This window comes from Serinus canaria, chromosome 5 (genome assembly GCF_022539315.1).
Source record: "Serinus canaria isolate serCan28SL12 chromosome 5, serCan2020, whole genome shotgun sequence".
In the NCBI taxonomy this organism is placed as follows: Eukaryota; Metazoa; Chordata; class Aves; order Passeriformes; family Fringillidae; genus Serinus; species Serinus canaria.
Genome location: NC_066319.1, coordinates 16,740,873 through 16,762,388, shown reverse-complemented (window position 1 = coordinate 16,762,388; position 21,516 = coordinate 16,740,873). Strand labels below are relative to the sequence as shown.

The 21,516-nt window shown below is 40.1% G+C and overlaps 1 protein-coding gene across 1 annotated transcript in view; it reads left to right on the top strand.

The window, feature by feature from the left end:
- The window catches only part of LOC103826740 (mucin-5B), a 41,168-nt gene that overhangs the window by 5,129 nt on the left and 14,523 nt on the right, over nucleotides 1-21,516 (top strand). Inside the window, exons 5-28 of the mRNA XM_009102178.3 lie at nucleotides 672-805; nucleotides 1,212-1,437; nucleotides 2,234-2,359; nucleotides 3,065-3,182; nucleotides 4,437-4,575; nucleotides 5,157-5,258; nucleotides 5,474-5,543; nucleotides 5,781-5,918; nucleotides 6,460-6,624; nucleotides 7,320-7,414; nucleotides 8,942-9,068; nucleotides 12,078-12,330; nucleotides 13,331-13,383; nucleotides 13,764-13,864; nucleotides 14,167-14,318; nucleotides 16,027-16,165; nucleotides 16,869-16,979; nucleotides 17,395-17,574; nucleotides 17,955-18,191; nucleotides 19,074-19,230; nucleotides 19,441-19,569; nucleotides 19,968-20,052; nucleotides 20,270-20,307; nucleotides 21,347-21,502. Coding sequence (XP_009100426.1) covers nucleotides 672-805; nucleotides 1,212-1,437; nucleotides 2,234-2,359; nucleotides 3,065-3,182; nucleotides 4,437-4,575; nucleotides 5,157-5,258; nucleotides 5,474-5,543; nucleotides 5,781-5,918; nucleotides 6,460-6,624; nucleotides 7,320-7,414; nucleotides 8,942-9,068; nucleotides 12,078-12,330; nucleotides 13,331-13,383; nucleotides 13,764-13,864; nucleotides 14,167-14,318; nucleotides 16,027-16,165; nucleotides 16,869-16,979; nucleotides 17,395-17,574; nucleotides 17,955-18,191; nucleotides 19,074-19,230; nucleotides 19,441-19,569; nucleotides 19,968-20,052; nucleotides 20,270-20,307; nucleotides 21,347-21,502 — 3,231 coding nt within the window. The remainder of the gene's footprint in view (nucleotides 1-671; nucleotides 806-1,211; nucleotides 1,438-2,233; nucleotides 2,360-3,064; nucleotides 3,183-4,436; nucleotides 4,576-5,156; nucleotides 5,259-5,473; nucleotides 5,544-5,780; nucleotides 5,919-6,459; nucleotides 6,625-7,319; nucleotides 7,415-8,941; nucleotides 9,069-12,077; nucleotides 12,331-13,330; nucleotides 13,384-13,763; nucleotides 13,865-14,166; nucleotides 14,319-16,026; nucleotides 16,166-16,868; nucleotides 16,980-17,394; nucleotides 17,575-17,954; nucleotides 18,192-19,073; nucleotides 19,231-19,440; nucleotides 19,570-19,967; nucleotides 20,053-20,269; nucleotides 20,308-21,346; nucleotides 21,503-21,516) is intronic.

Sequence of the window (21,516 nt, the reverse complement as noted above, 5' to 3'; positions counted from 1 at the left end):
GAACTACTTGGCTATCATGCAGCAACACTGCCAGGTTCCCCACTGACAATAACATACTCTCAGGAAATCCAAGAGTGCATTTTCTGTTCTTCTATTTTAATCATTCTATTTGTGATTATTTTTACCTCTATAATGAAATGAAAGCATCAGGGAAAACACAGAAGAAACTGTGGTGCCATCCACTGACACCTTTAGATATTGCAAATAGCTGAGTGTTTAATCCTACACCAGGTTGTATGAATGGAAAGAAACGTTCATCCTGGGATATCAGCTGCAGGACTGAATCCAAAGCTGTAACAACATCCCTTTATGTAATTCCTGTATGACTGGTATACATGCGAACAGGAAACTCTGTAAGATAAGCACACCCAAAACAAAGAGAAGTCTTTGGAAATGATCTGAAGTAACAGAAAGTTCAAGAGTCTTACACGATTTCAAATGCCCAGGCTGACAGCAGGCCTTGATACAAGTGTGCCAGATTCCTGACTCTAGCTCAACAGAAGGTTATATGAGGCTGTCATCCTCCATAAGATATGGATGCTGGTTAAATTTGGGCATCTCATGAAGTGCATACTGGCTTTGAGCCCAAAGAGTAAGTGCATTTTTATAGCCCATTAATTGACCTAAGGAATTGTGGGAAGTTACTGAAATGCATCTGGCTTTTTTTGCAGGGTATAAAATGCATCCAAGACAGTTTGGGAACTTCCACAAAGTAGAGGATCCATCACAAAAGTGTGCTGATGTGAGTCCAGATGACCACACTGGAAGACATTCCAGGAGGAAAGACAATAGATGCAGTAAATATGTAAGTGTGTGGGACCAAGAAGTACAAACCCTCCCAACCTACAGTGTTGAAAACACTGTCGAAACAAATCTTAATTACAGAGCATGCACTTAACTGAATTTTTTCAGAATTCTACACATGAATTTGAGCAAAAATTATGATCTTATAGTTGAAAGAATATCCTATTATGGTATTAAAGAAATAGCTATTGTGAAAATGCCCAGTTGAATGACAGCTTCCAGTCCAAGGCAAAGGATATTGTGGCAGAAAGTTAGACTGGATAGTCTCCTGAAATTTCTTCAACTTGAATTATTCTGAGACTGTAGAATTGTGTCATCAAAACTTGGGGTGTATGCTCAAAAACCTGAAAGATGGTAAAATATCAAACATTGCTTTTCTTCCCCACCCCGGCTTTTTTTTTAAATAGAAAAAAGGATGCAAGAAACTTATGTCCCGTTTTGGAAACTGCCCCAGAGTGGTTGCCTTTGATGACTACATAGAGACCTGTGCTGAGGATATGTGCAACTGTGCAGTTAATTCTTCTCACTCTGATTTGGTTCCCAGCTGCATATGCAGCACTTTAAACCAGTACTCTCGAGATTGTGTCCTGAGGAAGGGAGATCCTGGGGAATGGAGAACCAAAGAACTCTGCCGTAAGTAGCTACTGCTGTGGAGATTTATTTCAGGTTAGACATTTACACAAGTATTCTGTTCCCAGCAGAGCAAAGATAGGAGCTCTGGTAACTGCCTTGAATCAATCTGTGAAAATACTTTGACACAAACATTGTTAATGAAAAACTTCTACAAATTTAACTTGATTTTGCTCTTTAAATTACAACTATACCTTGATGTTGCCCATCTCCTTCTTACAACTAAGTTTTCTCGAGTTCTTTTTTTTATTTATTATTTTACTCTGTGCAGTTAACTCATAAAGAGCCTTATTTCAACATGGTGACAACTAGACAGAAGTAGTTACTGAGAAGAGCAACATGTTTGCACCTATCTGTGTTTTCATACTCAGTAGTCCAGTTACTGAGCAGGGAGTCTCTTTAAATCCAGGGGGAAGGCTACAGGTAGTTCACCCAAACTGCTGGTGTAGTGGATTGGGATAGCAAATTAATGCCAGAAGTACTGATGCTTCAGGCAAAAATAAACTGTCATCACTACCTAAATGATTCTGATGTTCTTTGCTTGTATTGTGATTTCAGCCAACCTTGAGCTAGTAATGGGAAATAGCTCACATTTCCCAGCAGCACAGTTTTGTCCAAAAGATAAAATGGCCATAAAACATTCCTTTAAGATGTTGAACAAACACAACATATCTGCATAGAAGGTCTTGCAAACAAGATATGGAGGAAAGGAGGAAGAAGGGGTTGGGTAGTGACACTACAATTTCAGAGATATTATAAATACATCATTAACATACTCCATTTTGGTTTGGTCTTGCAGATCAGGAATGCCCAAACAACATGGAGTACATGGAATGTGGAAATTCCTGTGCTGACACATGCGCAGACCCAGAAAGGAGCAAGATTTGTAAAGCCCCATGCACGGATGGCTGTTTCTGTCCTCCTGGTAAGGCAGCTCACTTCTGCCAAGGATCACACACATCAAGGGAAGTTGTTCCTTTTCCATTTCACACAACAAATACACGGCTTCTTCTAGCATGATTTACCAACTTTCTTCTTGGAACAACCAGATTTCTAAAGATATGAGATCCTGACACTGGAGAAGGGAGGCAAATACTTCTAAGGAAAAAATGGTGCAGATATGGAAAGAGAAGAGGTGCTCTCTAGACAATAAGAATGCAGGAGAAGATGTCTCATGAGATGCCTCCCTGCTAGGACACTAAATCTAGCTGTAGCTTAAGTGACACAAAACATACATGCATTTCCAGGTATGTGCATGTGTAAATTTGCACATGAAATAGTCAAAGATGAGGCTCTGACTTCTGTTAGATTCACTGTTGGAAAAGGATGGAAACTGGCTCACACCCTTGCAATCTGGCACTTGATAATCCTGCTAACAGTGAAAGATTTTGTAACAGGAAATGTTCTTTTGTAACAGGAAATGTTCTTTTGCATTGCTTTAAGTTCTAGTTAGAAATATTGCCCATTCATTAACATCTGAATGGGCCTGGTGTGGTGTTTTCCTTTAAAAGTATCCCATTCATTTTAAGAAATGCTGAATACTCCAGAGTTTTTTCCATACTCTAATCTTCCTTGATGGCATTTCCTAGACACACAGAAGGAATATTAACTAGTCATTGTGTCTGAACAGGAACTATCCTTGATGACCTCAGCAGCAAGAAGTGCATCCCCAGAGACAGCTGCCCCTGTACATTTCAAGGCAAAGTCTACTCATCTGGAGGAACTTACTTCACTCCCTGCCAGAACTGGTACTCTTGTGATCTTGATTGCACTAACAAGGCAGAAATATTTATTTCAAAACATTGATGAGTTGCATTCTGTACTTCCCTCTTTTTTTTTTTTTTTTAATATTTTCCTGTCATTTGTCTTAAATACCAATTCAAAACCTTGCTCTGAATTTCAACAGTGTAGGAAAACTCAAAGGTATTCCTCAACCACACATAGTTATTACCCACCTTCACTTGAAACTGCGTGTGAAAACTGAGCTCAAGATTTCAGAAGGTAGAAAAATGAGACTCTTTACTGATTAATTCAGAGACTTTGGCCACTAGGGTGAGGTGAGAAGTCATACCATGCTAATAAGTGGCACTTCCAACAACATTTGAATCTCCACAAGGCTGTTTAAAGGCCAGATCTCAGAAGTCCTGATCCTTGAGAATGATTTGATTTAGAAAAATACCTGGCAGCTTGAACTCATCTCCATCTGCATGGATGAAAGGTGATAAGATCTTAGGTATATTACTCTCAAAATAGTTTTATTTCTTACTCTGTATGTGTTATGTGATACATACAGAGTAAGAAATAAAACTGGTTATGTGACACAATGTCATTTTTTGACCATCAGCTAAAGCTTTACTATAGGGAGGAATGAAATTTGATATGGTGCATAGCCAAACACTCTGCAAGCCCCTTTGGATTATCCTGCCTTTTGAGAAAATGCTCCTCAAATCCCGGAAATTAAGAGTAATTGAACTTAATGGGCTTTGTGAGTCTTCTATCTTGCCACATCCTCATTCAGTCCCCTCAAAGCCCAAGCCTATATGGCTGGACTGTTTTCTTCTTGTGTGCTCAGGTGTGAGAATTGCTCATTCTCTGAGGCCCTCCACAATTAGCTGCTGAAACATCCCATCAGTGACTTGCTGAACAGTTACATCAGTAGCACAAGATGTTGAAAGATCCTGCTTGAAGGGGTTCTTTCTTTCTTTAAAAAGTCAAGTAAACAGTTTAGGCCCAGTGAACCATCTCTTGCTTTCCCATCTCAGTGTGTCTCTGGGGGAGCCAGCCCAAAGCCCAGTGCAGTTAACTCTCTCACTGATAGGAATTCAACCCTCACATTTCAAGGGCCTAGGATAAAGGCTTCCACCCACAGGGTGTGAATAAGAAGGCAAGATAATGAGCTTAAAACACAAAGAGGCCACATCTGTGCAGATTAAAATGGTGTGTCACCTTTGCTCCCTTGAGGGTGTGTTTATTCTAACAGCTGCTTTTTGGGTTTTGCACAGTACTTGTAAAGGAGGCCACTGGAACTGCATCTCTCTGCCCTGCTCTGGAAGTTGCCACATAGATGGAGGATTCCATATAACAACATTCGATAATAAGAGGTTCAATTTTCATGGCAACTGTCATTATGTCTTAGCTAAGGTACGAGCAATTTCTCTTTTCATTCCTAAATCTCCTGAGTAGCACGAGGCTTTAAACTGTGCTGGAGCTTTAGATGACTTAATTTAATTAAATGGCACCAATCCAGCAAAGCACTTCAACACATGCTCAGTCTTAAACCCCATAAATTTTTGAATTTGCAATGGATTGCAAGTCCGTTGCTGATGTTTAGCTTCAAAGTTTTGCAGCTTCAACATACTTGTACTTTTTTTTAAATTAAATAATCTTCTTAATGGATGTATTAGTGTTGATTCAAGCATTTCTTTTGAAGCTTTCTTCATGTGTGACTGTCAGAAGGAAGTGGATGAACCAAAATTTCTGCAAAAAGATTGAATTATCTGTGAATGCCTGCAAATGAGATCCACACAAGCTTGATAGTAAGGAAAAAGAGTGCAAAGGAGTTAGTGAAATTATTGATTTTTGCAATAAATAAACAGTTTGCAGTTAGATATCAGTTCTTTCATTACTCCTTCTTAGCCTTTCAGTGACAAGTTTTTCTCTTCAAGCTCCCAGGCTGTAACATGCTAACAATGTCTGCACCTACCTTTCTCATGTCTTCTCAGAACACTGATGACACAGTTGTGGTGATTGGGGAGATCATTCAGTGTGGGACTTCAAGGACAATGACTTGCCTAAAGAATGTATTGGTCACACTAGGAAGAACTGTGAGTAACTGTTTTAATTAGCAATACATAGGAGGTCACTTCTATTTTCCTTACATTTTTTGTATGGTGTCTGGACACTGAGTTACACTGACCCCAGAGGTGATGGGGTTTTGAAGAATCTACTCCTCAATGCTTACTGAAGCTTGTCAGGTTACTCTTGTCTGTCCCACATCATATGAATTCACTACTGTGGGCTTTTTTCCTTTTCCCTGCAGACTATAAAAATATGTTCCTGTGGAAATATCTACATGGACAATTTCATTGTGAAGCTGCCTGTAAGAAAAGGTAAATACCCTTCTTCATGTCTTGCACAGAATAGCCTACATCTTCTGCAGAGGGATTCCTGCTCTGTTCTCTAAAAAGAACCTGATCCTACTCACTGTTAGGTGGATACTAGGTCTGGGGTTCCCTGGGAATCTCTGTGTTACTGCATGCACTGGCAAATGGAAGTTCCTGTTTACTCAGCTTTGTAAAGACTTGCAAGTGCATACAACATTTTTTCTTTTTCTCTTTCTTCTTTAGATGGCATCACCATCTTCAGACAATCTACATCTTTCATCAAAATCTTGAGCTCAGCTGGAGTGCAGATCCGAGTGCAAATGAAACCTGTAATGCAGCTCTCCATAACCGTCGACCATTCCTTTCAGAATCGCACATCTGGTAGGACACATAAGGCTAAACCCTCCAATGTGCTGAAGAAAATCTCTGGGATGTTTAGTGTGTGCAAATCTTTTAGACTCCATCCATTTAATCGGGCCTTCATCAGAGACTTGTGAAGTATAGACTGTGTTCTTGGTTTTGCCACTAACTCCTGTTTACACCATTTAAGATTTTTGTGCTTCTGTTTCCTGTCTGTGCAATGGGATTACACCCTGTCTCTCTGACACCTTTTGTTTTTCTTTTGCCATTTCCTTTATTTATAAGCTTTTGGGGAAGATACTCTCTGTCTGCCAGTGTTTACTGAAGCACATTTAAGCAGTTCTAATCCTTGTGCTATCACTAAGTGCTACTGTAATGCAGAAAAATAATAAATACACTCTAAACACAGGGTCCTATCCAATTTGTGGGAACATCAGGAAGTCTCTGAAGGAAAATGGATTTGTCTCAGGCGAGGTCCATTACAGAGCTGAGTGTTCATCTAAAAGCCATTCCTTTTTCATACATCTAGTGATTTCTTCTTTTCTTTTGCCTCCCACACAAGGTCTTTGTGGCAATTTCAATAACATCCAGACTGATGATTTCAGAACAGTCACTGGAGCTGTGGAAGATTCAGCTTCTGCTTTTGGTAACTCGTGGAAAACTAGAGCCAGCTGTTTTGATGTTGAGGACAGCTTTGAAGATCCTTGTTCAAACAGCGTGGATAAAGGTACCAGGCTTTTCATCCCTGGCTTATCAGTGTGAAATAATTTTCACATGATGGATAATCAAAAAAGCTTTAGAAATCTCATAAACATCAAACCCCTCTACCTTTAAGGCTGTAACTAGAGAAAAAATATTGTGTTTTGAAGGCCTTTAAGAGGATAGCTTCGCTTTCAAAACAAAAAGACAGCACTACTGGTGAAAGAGCCAACACATTCACTGATGACTTGAAAAGCACACACAGCATCAATGACAGCAATTTAGGCTTAAGGGAGAGCACCACTGGTTGCCAATATTTGGGCAAGTTCTTCATCCAGTCTAGGTTGTTACAGCTGCAGCTCACAGCTGTATAACTCACATGCTTGATATTATTGCTTGACTCTAAGGAATTATCTGGCTGTAAAGAATTAATAAATTTTGATTAAAAACAGTGAAAATGGGGAGGTTCTGTATATGTTCTGCAAATCTGGCTGCAGTAATAATGTTAATACTTAGAAGGTGAAACCTCTCTTTTAGGAAAATGGCTGGTCATCCATCCAGCTATGCTTATCCCACTGATAAGTTAATGACCTGTATTTCCATCCGGCGTTATCTAAACACTTCAGGACATTCTAGTTCCATGTGATACCTGATAAGAATATTGAGTCAGACAGTAATGTGGTTTAAGTGACTATGGACAATGATGGTTTTTTCCCCCTTCAGAAAAATTTGCCCAGCACTGGTGTGCTCTTCTGTCCAATACAAGCAGTGTGTTTGCTGCCTGCCATTCTGTTGTAGACCCTTCTGTGTACATCAAGGTAAGGCACTGCTCTAAATGGGTGGTTTAATCTAGTCCAGAGACTGATCCCACATGAAGGTTGTCTGGCCTAGGGGAGTGAAATAGTTTACAGTAGTGACTGGTCACAAAGAAGTCCACTGATGCTAATTAGAAAAATGATAAAATAAGAGTTTGTGCAAGATGGGCCTTCTTGGCTACAGCCCCATAAATACTTGATTGGCATGACCAGCTTCTGTTGCATGACCCAGAAACAAAATGAAAAAAATCAGTTCAAGATTTCAAAGTTTCAAAGAGTTCTGTGACTAGAAGATTCTTCTGTGACTAGAAGAATCAGTGTTTCTGAGTGGAATTGAATTGAGAGTTTTACCAGCCCCATGGATTCCCTCTGACTTGGTTCAAAAATCACATCAAGGGAGAGAATATGAATTTACATTGTTTATATCTCATTTATTACCTTTGAATCTTGTTAGTCTCCTTGTGTTTTAAATGCATTAAGGTGCCCATATGTTCTCTTGGTGTAAAGCTCTATAACACTGCTGAGAAAGCTGTCTGATGTAGAGAGTTGCCACATTTATGTGGATGGTGAAGAAGTTCCTGCAAAACCACAGAAAGTTCAGGCAGAATGTGTGTGTGGGTGTGGGTGTGGGTGTGGGTGTGTGTGTGTAACAACTTACTGAGAAAATACCTGTGACTGAAATTTTGCCTAGCATGTAATATGTCTTCAAGTACCTTTACAAATATGGCTTATGTTTTGCCTCTCCCAGAAGAAAATATATATATTTCCATATGAATGCAAACTATAAATAAAATAGGATTTTGCAATTTTCAGTTAAGAAGTAATGACCAGTTTCTTACAGATATGTCTGTTACTCCTGTTGATCAGATTTTAAACTATGATTTGTGAAGGCCTTTCCCACAACATCAGTAATGGCAGGATAAGTCACTGTCTATCCAGTATGATCCTACTGCTCTAGAGTGACTAGCTGTATTTGTGTTCTTTTGTACAGCCCACACTGTTAAAAGAACTCAAGCTTTAAATTCCAGCTATACTTACATAACTAGGTCTGAAAATGTCATTACCTATGATTGACTCTCTATAAACCATCTTCTGTCATGCATCTGTCATGTCATTGGGTGCATCTCATCTGCTTACCAGATAGGTACACAAAGTGCCAGTCATCACTGTGCAATATTTTCAGATGATATATTTTGACAGGTCCGAGATTGTACCTCCTCACAGGAGGCTGGTAAAGACATTTCTTAGTGTTTAAATGAACTCTAGGTGCCTCTATCTTTTTTAATATTCCTCTGTTAATGAGAGTTAGACATAATGTCATTGCAGTTTCTGTAACTGAATTGCTATTTCTCAGGTTTGCATAGTATTTCATTAGCATACATTTTCTCTTAGAGATATTAAGTTTCATTGGTAATAATACTTTTTAAAAAACATATTGGTTGATGGATTTTTTTAATTGCTACATGTTTTGCTGATTCTTCTATAAGCTAGACACAATAATACCCATTATTGTCCTTTTCTGTCCTTTAGAAATGCATGTATGACACCTGTAATGCTGAGAAGAGTGAAGTTGCACTGTGCAGTGTGCTCTCTACTTACTCCAGAGACTGTGCTTCAGCAGGCGTGTCCCTGCAGGGCTGGAGGCAGGGTGTCTGTGGTATGTGAACTGAAATTCCTTGGGCAGGGATATGGGGGAACAGCCCCATTTGTGGCCGTCAGTGTCTTTTGTTTTTAGTCATTAGGTTAGAGAGCTTTGAAAAACAGAATAAGCATTTATTCTATAAAATTCAAGCAGTTTCTGACTGCTTCGTGCTCTTACAATGCATGTTCTTTGTGTAAAATCCTAGGTGAATTCAGTATTCAGATAAGCAAAATAGTACAAGGCATATTACTGAAATCAAAACAGAAACAGGGTTAGTTTAATTTAGGTTTAGTTAGCAATTAGGTTACTTTTGAACACATGGGCTTCCCCATGTATTTTAAGTTCAATACCTTTTTTGCTTTACATTCAGTCCTCTTGTCCCAGACAATACAAATTACATCACTCATTAACCACATTTTCCTGTGTTACAGTAAAATAGTAATGTTTTTTCAATAAATATATATTGTGATATTTGAGAATGTGAAAATCTTTAAAGGCATTTTCAGCTCTGAATTACCTAAAAAATGAACAAAAGTTTCTTGGACATACACATTGTCACCAAATCCTGAGTTCAGAGTACATGTATGTATGTATGTATTTTCCTTTGGCACTGCCAGAATCGGCATAAACTTGGCATAAAATCTGAAAATAAAACTCACTGTCTTGGATTCTGAATTTTGCTTCAACATTCCCAGGTTGTCATTAATGGTCAGATAGTTCAAGTGAGATATGCCTCTGTCAACATGAAAATAGACATATGGGTTTCTTGACTAATTGCACATCTGAATAGACAGCATAACCATGTGGTTATGTTGTTGGAGCTTGATGCAGCTATGATCTATTTAATTGCTTGACTTAGGAGCCAGCTGGGATACTTAATAGAGGCAAACAATGTAACTGGTGTGACGCATTGCCAGAGGCATTTAAGACTGCAATAAGAACAATTTCACAAACCTGTGCTGAAATAATTCAAAGGAACATGGTGTTGTCCACAGTAAATTGTCCTAGAATCCTGCAGAGTTATGCACTAGACACAGACACTGTTTATTGAAAGCTTTTTTTCCCAACATAAAATTACTGACATTTTTTATGGCAAATCAAGACTGGTTTGCAGCATGGGTTTGGCTGAAATCTCTGTTCTTAAGGCACAGTAGGTAATATTGCCTCAAACAGTGCACTAACCTTGAGAAAAAATGTTCATGTTTTAATCAGAACAATCATTTTAGGCCTTATTTAAGAAGTAATACAATTTTGGGAACATGGCTGTGATAAGAGTATGGTTGCTTATGACTCACTGTTCACTAGTGAAAGACTAAATGGGCCACCACCTTCACTCTGTGTCCTGTCCCATTGCAGGGGTTGGAAAAACTCTTCCAGCTCCTGAAGCTGCATCCACTCTGCCAAGCTGCAGGCAGCATCCAAGGCAGGTTGTATCCCAAGCAGATGTCTGCACTGCAGTCAGCAGAGTGTGTGAAACAAGCAAATCCTGCTAGTTGAACCCTGTGCATGCCTGTTACACACTCTTTAGCAGAAGCTTGAGCCATTACTGGAGTTGCTGGTTGCAGATCACTGTGCAGTCTTGGCACTGCTTTTCTAGTGCTCCCTGTGCAAGCTAGCTTGAAGGTATCTTTGGTATGCTCATGTTCTCTGCACTCAGGCCTCCAGTTGTGATTTGTCATCTTAGATGCATGTCACTCCTGTGACCAGGAGCACTACAATCAAATAACCTTTCTCTTACCAGTCTCACTCTATCAAAAGTGATCTTATTCCCTATGAAAATTTTAAGGGAGAAAGTAAGCACATTATTTCATTGTATTAATAGCTAACAATTGAGACAGATATAAATTCACATTCAACATCTTTATTAATATCTTTTTTATTTGACGTATTTTGACTTACAAATACCACTTGCTGTATCTTCAAAGAATAAAAAATAGGAGAATCCGCCTTGCCTGACTTACACTGGGGATATTGTGTTTGCTCCAGCTAGGACCAGAAAACCAAATAGTTTAGGGTGGTAGAGTGCAGGTTTTGAATGTGTACACAAGCCTAGCACACTAACTAATCTAAAAAGTGCGCCATGGTCACAGACTGGAAAAACATACAGAGCTTTATTTATGCATGGAACCCATTGCTGATAAGTTCTTAGCATTGCTGCAAAGCTGATTAGCACAGGTGCCCATGATCAACACCCCTCTACCTTCTAGTGCATCCATGTGAATCTGAAAAACAGCTGCAGGGTTAAATCTGCAGAATCAGAAAGAGGCCTAAGATGACTAGATCTCCACTTCTCACCAAATTTCAAAGATATCTGGATGCCAGACTGTCTTGCAGCCTTAACGTGGGTGATGTTTCCTGACAAAATTTAATGCCATCCCTATGGGTCAGTACTGCAGAGTCTATGGCAGACCTTTGATGGTGTTGTATACTGTCAGCCTGCGAAAATTAACCAGCTTTTTACTGTCTTACAGGGTTAGTTTAGCTCTTTAGATTTTGGTATTTACCTGTTGGGTTCACCCAGAAATCTTAGAAACTGTTGTTTTTAATTTTCCCAGAAGATGACAACAAGAGTTTTCCTCAAGACATCTGTGAGAACTGTAACACCCTTTTCTTGGTAGCATCAATTGATTGGCAGAGTTCCTTGTCACTGCCATTTAATGTCAAAATTATCTCTTATAAAATAGGGTCATTTCTTAACTTATCCCCAGCCAAAGAAATCATTAGTAAAAGTCAGAAAATAAAAATTTAACAAGTCAGAAGTTACTGGTTTCAGTTCTTGGCATAAGATAGAAATGTAAATTGTGGAAATTACAAAAACATACAGCCTGCTGAGAATTTCAATGTTTAGTGTCATATAGTTTAGGCTATGCAAGTAGATTCTCTCAGAATGCTGGGAGATGAGACAAGGTCTGGTAGTTTGCTAAAAGCATGTTTATGGCTACCAGCGTGCAGAAAGTCATGCTAAAGTCATGAGAGATGATTGCACAAAGAAGGCCATACATCCCTTTTATTTCTCTTGCCAAGATCCCTCTGAGGAGTGTCCTGAGACTATGGTTTATAACTATAGTGTGAAGTACTGTAACCAGTCTTGCCGCTCGCTGGATGAACCTGACCCGCTGTGCAAGGTCCAGATCGCGCCCATGGAGGGCTGTGCTTGCCCTGAAGGCACCTACCTTAACGATGAGGAGCAATGTGTGGCTCCAGATGACTGCCCCTGCTACTACAAAGGCAAGATTGTTCAGCCTGGCAACTCCTTCCAAGAGGATAAACTCATGTGGTGAGTTGCTCTGATGATGCAAAGGCTGCTCTGTCCCTGGGGACATCAGGGCTCATGAGGGAAGTCTCTGCTCCACTCCATGAATGGCTTCATTTTACAGTTAGGAATAACGGCAAATTTTTCCTAGATTGTATCTTCCCCTGGCAGGAAGTGCAGCCACAGCAAATGTTAAGATCCCATATTCCTGCTAGCAAACAAGAACCTGAAAATATGTTAAGTAGAACAATATTTGTAATCTATCTCTTGCAGAGTTCATTGTTGTGTAAAAATTATCCACAAACAGTGGGAGCAAGTTTTCTAGAAGACAGAAGGCTTGGAGGAGTTTCAGGCTTTGAAATGAAATAGCAAAGTGAAAACCACCACACCAGCCTGCAGACTATTTAAAAAATAAAAATGGTCCATGAAAAAAACACCCAATTCTCAGTTTTTAGACTGTTTTTTTTTTTTTAGAAAAAAAGAGTGAGAAACTAAGGGGGGGGGATAATAAAAATAATGTAATTAATTTGCATCTGCATTGAAAAAATATTGTCATTATTCTCATTTTCAACTACCTTAGGGCATCAATGGAAAGAACCACCAGGGGAAGGTTTCTTTATCATCTTTAGATGTTTACATGTTCTCTCTCTTGCCATCTTCCAACTGAGGATTCTAGACTATTTTGCAATCACATATTCATTTAGTAATTTAAGAGGTCTCTTATTTAAGAAAGTATTAGTCTTATCTCATGGAGTGGAAAATGGACGCTTAGGAAAAACTTGATTTAGGGAAAACCCACAATAAACCAGTGCCAGATAAAGGAAGAGTATTTTAAGACCTGGGTCTTTTAATCTTCCTTCTGGGGATGGTAATGAATGTCTGTGAAACTGATAGCTGTAACAAATATTCATTTTGATAGGAATTTGTTATTCATGTGACAAGTGAAGCTTTGCAGTGCCTTTCTCCCTGGTGAGGGAGTAAACTGCAAAGAGCTGATGTGTTTTGTTTTATGGAATCTCTTTAGCAAATGCATTCAAGGAAGATTAGACTGCATTGGAGAAACCGTCTTGGTGAAAGGTGAGATTTTGTTAAATAATGTCATTATAGTGTCAGCCAGTATTTATAATGTTTTTCTGTGTTATCTCTCACTTTCTGTAACATTTTAGCATTCTGCACATTTGTGCATTCTCCCTGAAATGTGTTAGTTATTGATAACATTTGTCTTCGTAAAATGTCACCAGATTTACTAGACCCTTTAGATGATGAGGATATTTCCCAAAGCTTAGAAGAAGCCTTCTTCTCCCTTCACCGTTATTGGGCAGAAGCAAAACTATTAGAAACTTTACATGATAGACACCTGCTGCCCTCTGAAATCCTCTGGCTGGTTTTGCAATTGCTGATGGCATCCTTATTGCTCTCTCTAAATTACCTTCCTGAAATGTTTTCTCCTACTGCAGATTGCCCAGCTCCTATGTATTACTTCAACTGCAGCTCTGCAGGTCCCGGAGCAACTGGATCAGAGTGTCAGAAAAGCTGCAAGACACAGGACATGCACTGTGTAAGGAGTTCACCTCCCAGCAGGGGCACAGCACAGCAGGGCTGTGCATGTAGGATTGTCCTTATCAAGCCCTGATGGGAACATGCCATGCTGGGCACACACCAACTGCTTCACTGATAACACAGCAGCTGTAGCTAACAATCCACCTGTGCTGTTTGTAGCATGATTTCCACTAGCTTGCAATTAAGGAGTTTTTCTTAAAAAGCCAAAAATTTGGCATCCAGGGCTAGCATACCTCTGCTAGTTCCCTGTTCTTTTTGTGCACTAACAAGTTGTCATCTCCTGTATCTTCTAATGTGCAGTATGTCACGGAATGTGTTTCTGGATGCATGTGTCCTGATGGACTGGTATTGGATGGCAGTGGTGGATGTATTCCCAAAGATCAGTGCCCGTGTGTTCATGGAGGACACTTCTATAAACCTGGGGAAACCATCAAAGTGGACTGCAACACATGGTATGTTATCCCAGGGAGTCTTGTTTTATGGCAAAGTTTGTCAGAACTGCCCAACCATAGTGCACCCATGGGACAGGGTGTGCTTTGAAGCCTTCCTCTTCATCATAAGAACCATTGGGTTGCTAGTAAAAATAAAAGGGGAAGTATTTCTCTGCATCATGCTGCATGAGCCTGCACTGGGGAAAACAAGCACCAATATCTTCTGTTAAACGATTTCCATCCTTTTCTGTTTCCCTACCAGCTTCAGAAACATCAACCTTACTCTGGCTGGTGTGTGTTTGCTCATTCAATAAGGGGGAATTGAGTTTGTGTGTATTGGGCACAGCTGAACCCTAGAAAATGATTGAATTTAGTCAAAGAAGAATTGCAATGGTCCTCCCTTGAGACTTGGAGTGCTTCCAGATCCATAGTTCTCAAGATAAACTAATACTCTAGTTGCTCAAATTTCTGGTGCCATAGATTTCCCTGGTATTACTGATCATGGTGGGTAAAATGCTTTCAATCCTTATCAATTATTTAGCAAGGATGAGACTGTATAGTTCTGCCAAATGGATGCACAGAAAATGAGAGGTAGAAACACTTTGGTCTCATCACCATTGGTACAGGCAGTCAAGCTTAACCTGTGAAGTCAAAACCTGATAAGCTGTTGTTGCAACCACAGAGTCATTAAGAAGTTTTATTGCAGTGAGGGCTTAGTTTTCTTAGGAGAAGAGGACACACATGGGAAAGAAAATGCAGTCTCTGCATCATGGCTATAACTAACTTTTCTGTCTACAGTCCTCCTGACCTAGAAGTGAGATTTGTCAAGGTGTAGTGGGTTGACTTTGGCTGGCCACCTAGTTGCTCTATCACTACCCTCCTCAGAAGGACAGGGTTGGGGAGAAAATAAGATGGTCATGAGTCAAAATAAAGCACAAGCAAAGGCTGTGTGCAGAAGAAAAGGCAAACAAAGTATTTATATCCTAGTTCTCACCAGCAGGGGATGTCCAGCCCACTTACAAAGGTGTAGGGCTTCAGAAACCGAACATCATAGCATACACCAGTCTGTCCCCACCCCAATCTCCCATTCTCTTAGCTTTTATTGCTGAGCAGACATCACATGGTTTGGAATATCCATTTGGCCAGCTTGGGACAGCTGTCCTGTTTCTGTCCCCTCCCAAAACCTCATCCATGCCCCAGCCTACTGGTGAGGGGGAGAATGCTGAGGAGACAGCACTGATGCTGTGGGAGTGCTGCTCAGCACTAGCCAATTCCCTGAGGTGTTACCAACACCTTTGTAGCTGACAGTGCAAAGCACAACTCTGAGGCCTGCTGAGGGAAAAAAATTCTCTCCATCTCAGCCACACCCAAGGAAAGACAGATAATATTTGTTCACACCACTGCAACAGAACTGCAGCATGATCCCTCACAGGTCAGAAGTCAGAAATGGTAGAAATATTCCATTCAAATTCCTTGAATTTGTCTCCTAAACCCCCACAGTCTGCTACCAGGACTAAATTATTTCAAATATATTTGAAGGAAATAATAGAATAAATGTTTCAGGGTAGTAAACGTGAACTTTCTGATTGATATGGCATCTCATGGCATGATTTTAGAACAGTTGAGAAGGCACTGCAAACAACAAACTTTTTAATTATTCTGCCCTTCTTTGGGCTTAAGGAAAGCCCATGTTTCATGACAATGTTGTTCTTTGCATTTTGCCTCCCAGCACCTGCAACAAAAGGCAGTGGAACTGCACAGACAATCCCTGCAAGGGAACCTGCACTGTGTATGGAAATGGGCATTACATGAGCTTTGATGGGGAGAAGTTTGATTTCCTGGGAGACTGTGACTATATCCTAGCTCAGGTATCAATTTATTTTCAATTTCCCATCCATATGCTTTTCACAGCCCACAGTGTAGGCTTCAGTCTGGGTAATTAAAAGGCAATTCCCATATAAAATAGCCAAACTAATGAGCAGAGCCTACTCCCCTCTTCTTGCAGCTAGAGCTGATAGAGTGAGATTTTCCAAATTAAACAAAGCAATTTGACTCTCAGAAGTGACACAAGAGGGCACTGTGTGATCCCAAATGATTAACTCCTTGGTTGGACTGCCCTTTCCTGAAGGCATTCCAGCATTTTCAAGGGAAAGGAAAATGGGGTGTTGAAGTGTTTCCATCAGCCATCCATGACTGACATTATTTTTGTTGTGATGGAAGCACGCAGAGGTTAACGTGTGAACCTCATATATAATAATTGCATGTAACCAGACAGCCTCAGTGAGACATTTTGTCATCCCCAAATTACAGTTGGTTTTGCTAATTCTAAGAAAATATATTTTTTACCTTTTTGGACTGTTGCTATGACAAGTTCATTTCCCCCCTTAGTTTTTCTATTTGAAAACCCTGGTCAGATACGCATCTGCCACCAGGTCATTTTCCACCAGATACTTCCAAAATTCTGTAGTTTTAGTGAATAAACAGGTCAGATTTATTTAGAGCTCCGAAATATGCTTATGACTGGTCTAGTAGCCTGACAAGATCTAATAGAATGTTATCTGTTTTCCTAAGGATTTTTGCCCTAATAACATGGATGCTGGCACCTTCCGGATTGTCATTCAGAACAACGCCTGTGGGAAGTCACGCTCCATCTGCTCCCTAAAGATCACATTGATTTTTGAGGTTTGTCTAGAACTAGTCTTAACCAAGAAAGCTGTAGTCCTACTGTATCATTCTCCTATATTCCATCTCAGTTGCTGCTAAAGAGTTCCTGTGGAAGTCAAAGAGGCAGCAGGCTAAGGCAGGGAAGTTGGGGAAGGCTTAGATACTTGATGTTTACAAGGATTGAGCACTTCTGTGGATGAGGAGAAAGATGCAAAGAATCAACAACACTCTATGAATGTGCATTTGTGTGTGTGCATGTCTGCATTTGTGACAGCAGGCTCTGTTCATTTGTGGCTGTGGCTCACCTATGTACCAAGACAGAGTGTGAAGATGACAGAAAAATAAGGCAAAGAATGAGAGGCAGAGTGCCAGTGCTGTTGCACTAAGTTTTCTATTTGTTTTCCTTCCATGCAATGTTACTGTTCCTTTGCAGAACAGTGAAATAAGGCTCTTGGAAGGAAGAATTCAGGAGATAGCCACTGATCCAGGAGCTGAGAAAAATTACAAAGTGGACCTCAGAGGAGGTTATATTGTAATTGAGACAAATCAAGGGATGAACTTCATGTGGGACCAAAAGACTACTGTTGTTGTTCACGTGGCACCATCTTTCCAGGTAAGCAGGGAGTGGACTGGGAGTTATGATTTCAGAGTCAGAGCTATGCATCCAGAATTGGAGCCCCAGTTTTTTTCAGGGCTTGGAAAAAGTTTGGTTTAGTGGACAAGAAGAAACAGCAAGCAGGCCACATCTTGTGTTTTACTGTACTGTTCAGTCAGAAAAAAAGCGCTCCAGAATATCTGGGGCTAAATGTATTGGTAACACATTGGGAGTGTTTAGGTCACTTGAAGTCCAACTTTTTCTAAGCCATTTTTTTACTTTCTGTTGAGAAACTTGCACCTATTTTGCCTTTACAGGTTCTATAGTTTATTTCTGTTAAAGAATGGGCTGCACTCTAAATAACAGAAGCACTAACTGTGCCCTCACACATTACACAGGGAAAAGTCTGTGGTCTTTGTGGGGACTTTGATGGCCGCTCAAGGAACGACTTCACAACCAGAGGGCAGTCCATGGAGATGAGCATCCAGGAGTTTGGAAACAGCTGGAAAATAACAAGCACTTGCTCAAATATAAACATGACAGACCTGTGTGCAGATCAGCCTTTCAAGTCTGCCCTGGGACAGAAGCACTGCAGCATCATTAAGAGTAACATCTTTGAAGCCTGTCACAGCAAGGTAATCCTGTTCTCTCATCCTCAGTAGTTTCACACTAGATATTTGTTGCTGTTTTGCAGCATATTTGTGGCATATTTTTAGTATTGAAGCTACTACACAGTAGTACTCAGCTACCTCTCTCTAAACCTCACTTCACAGCTGTGAAGTGCCAATTAAAATGCCAATTAAAACCTGTTGTGCAGTATTGAGGAAGCAGCAGTGCCTGTTTTGAACAACTGAAGATAAAGAGGATAATAGCTGTCCACCAGAAGTAGAAAGTTAGGTAAAATGTAGAGATAAGTTAGTCTAGGACTGTTTCTGTGGTGATCCTTGGGAAGTTCATTCAAGTTATCTAAAGAGACTAATTATTTGGTTTATTTGAGTCACAAATTGAATTAATTTAAACAGAAAAAAGGCTACTCTTCTTAATTAGAATGTCTATACAAAGCTTCAGTGCACTTGAATAAAAATTTTTAAAAACAAACTTGGCTTAATTTCCTTTGTTAGTTTATCTTGGCAATGGTTAAAAAACAAGAGACATGAAGTTTATTGGAAATAGGATTTCCTTTCATACTCAATCACTGTCTCTCAGTGGAAGAGTACACATACTGTATAGTTGTGCCAGGCCAAAACAAGGTAGCTCAGTCCTGCAGAAATCACACTGGGAAAGCATTTTAAGTGTAAGTGGCAGCATTCAACTGATGAGAATAGGAAGATTTAGAGTCCAATTCTACCAGACAGGTGAAAATAGAAAACTCCCTGTTGTAAAATATCATGGCTCCTTCATGACAGTCCCAGTCTGTCACAAACCATGTGCATGACAGAAATTCAGAGCCCTTTCCCTCATTAAACCACAGTGCAGCAGACACAGCTGTGGTGAGAGCTCTGTTGGTGTTTTGACAGGTGAACCCAATTCCATATTATGAATCTTGTGTGTCTGACTTCTGTGGCTGTGACAGTGTGGGAGACTGTGAGTGCTTTTGTACCTCAGTTGCTGCTTACTCGAGGAGCTGCAGCAGAGCTGGTGTGTGTATCAACTGGAGAACCCCTGCCATTTGCCGTAAGTACTGCAGGGAAGTGCACACAAAGCAGTGCTCCCTGTGCTCAGGCACACAGGATACAGAAGAGCAGAACACCTGCATTGCTATGCCTGTGTGACTGAACAAGCTCTTTTTATCATGTTTATCTTATTAAAATATTTTTAAAAAGATTTTAAAATAGTCCCTGCCCAATGTCTGAGACCTAAATATTTTTCATTCTTCTGTTCCAGCTGTGTTCTGTGATTATTACAATCCACCTGACAAACATGAGTGGTTCTATAAACCCTGTGGAGCCTCTTGTCTAAGGACCTGCAGGAACCCACAAGGGAAATGTGGGAACATGCTGTACAGTTTAGAAGGTAATTCTTCCTTGACTTTAATGCAGTTTATGGGAGTCACAGATACTAGTCTGGTTTTAAATGTCTGAAGCATCAAGGTGACTGAAAGGTTATCCCATCTGTCCCAGAAGCTCATTGACCATTCCCTTTGTGATGATGCCATTCATAGCATCATTTGCCTGCTGCCTTTAAATATATGAAGAGATAAAACACCATTCAATATAAATTTGTATAAAATAATTATCTGTTGACAAATGCAGTAAATTAAAACTTTGGGGAGAGAGGTAAAAATAATTGGTAGTAAAAAGAACATTCATGTTGGAATCACATTCATTTGGGGATCAAATCTATATTTGATAGAGGTATTTATGTGCTTTCCTGTGCCTATGTAACTTAGAATACTTTGTTTAATTTTCCAGGCTGTTACCCAGAGTGTAGTCCTGACAAGCCATATTTTGATGAGGAGAGTAGAGAGTGTGTCTCCCTCCTCAACTGCACTTCATGGTAGGTCAGTTGATGGTGAGAAAGGTAGAATAGGATTGAAAAGGGCAAAGTAGGAGATGGTTTTTTTAATGTTTATAGGCAGTGGCAATTACCATTAAATCCAGGAGTAGGTTTTTTTGTAAAAGTAGGTACAGTTGCAGACATTGTTATTGTGAATGAATTCATATGAATGAATTCATTTCAATAAAACAATTATTTTTTTACTCTTTCTCTTCAGTGATCCTGAAGAGAAACTATGTGCTGAAGACTCCAAAGGTAACTTTTTACCACCCTCACTGTGCATTGAGTGATGGCAGGCCTGCAACAACCCAACATCAGATGTTACTGCAAACATACTGGTAATAGGAGGCCAGACAGGTAGTTTAGTATGTGGGTGCAAAGCTTCACAGATAGACTTTGACAGGCAAAATGCAGCCTTTGACCTCAAGAACTGTGTAAAGGATACCCATGAGGAAGAGGGAGACAGGTGTGATATGTAGGATTCATCTTATGCAGGTTAATACTGCTTTTCCACTTTTCCACTTCCTTGGTAGTCAGTGAAGACAGATAGATTGTACTCTGTAGCAGGCCATTTATGGTACCTTTTTTAATAAGTACTTTTAGAACGGGGCAAATCTTGTAGAAGTGCTGACCATTCATTTAACAAAAGAACCTAAGACAGCTAGCTTATTAGATACCTGTTTGTGTGCCTGAAGGACACATCTGGCTAAGGTACAGTGTCAGTTCATTCCCTTATCTGGGAGAAAGCACATCCCAAAACACAGGGTGACCCACTAGATAGCACATCTACAGTGTATTAGGTACACTTCCTTTGGTTCCTACATGTACAGTCTCCAAAATCTGGAGAACTTCTCAAATGTGTAAATGAAATTGTGTAGCACTGCGTGCTCCTCATTTGTGGATGGAAATGGCGGTGCAACACCTCCTGAGCCAGTGTTTTGTCACTCAGAAAGGCAATAATCCCAGTCACATTCCCTGCCCAGAGAGAGTTCTCCTGTGCTCCATGCTGAGCTAGGCCAGTATCATTCTCATGCTTTTACCAACCAGTAATTCCTCCATGAAAGCTGACTCCAAGAAACACCAGCAACCAGAAAAATCAACACACTTTAAATAAATGAGATAGGCTCCCAGTGCAGCTTCTCAAATAGCAACTAAGAAAGTGTCTTAGTCAGGTAATTCATGTTTGATATTGTGAACTTCAGAAGGGTAAATGCAGAGTTTGGTTTGCTTTTCACTTGTATTTATATTGCAAGTTTTCTCTGTTGCCTTGACATTTTCTTTTTTGGTGCCTCAGTTTGCCTGTGCTGCTACAATGGGAAGACCTACACCTTAAATGAGACTGTGTACAGCCACGTGTCTGGGACCAAGTGTGGTGAAGCTGTCTGTGGCCCTAATGGAGAGATCATTAAAACCCTTACCCCCTGCAGAACTCCACCTACACCAGCACAAGGTACTGGATTGATA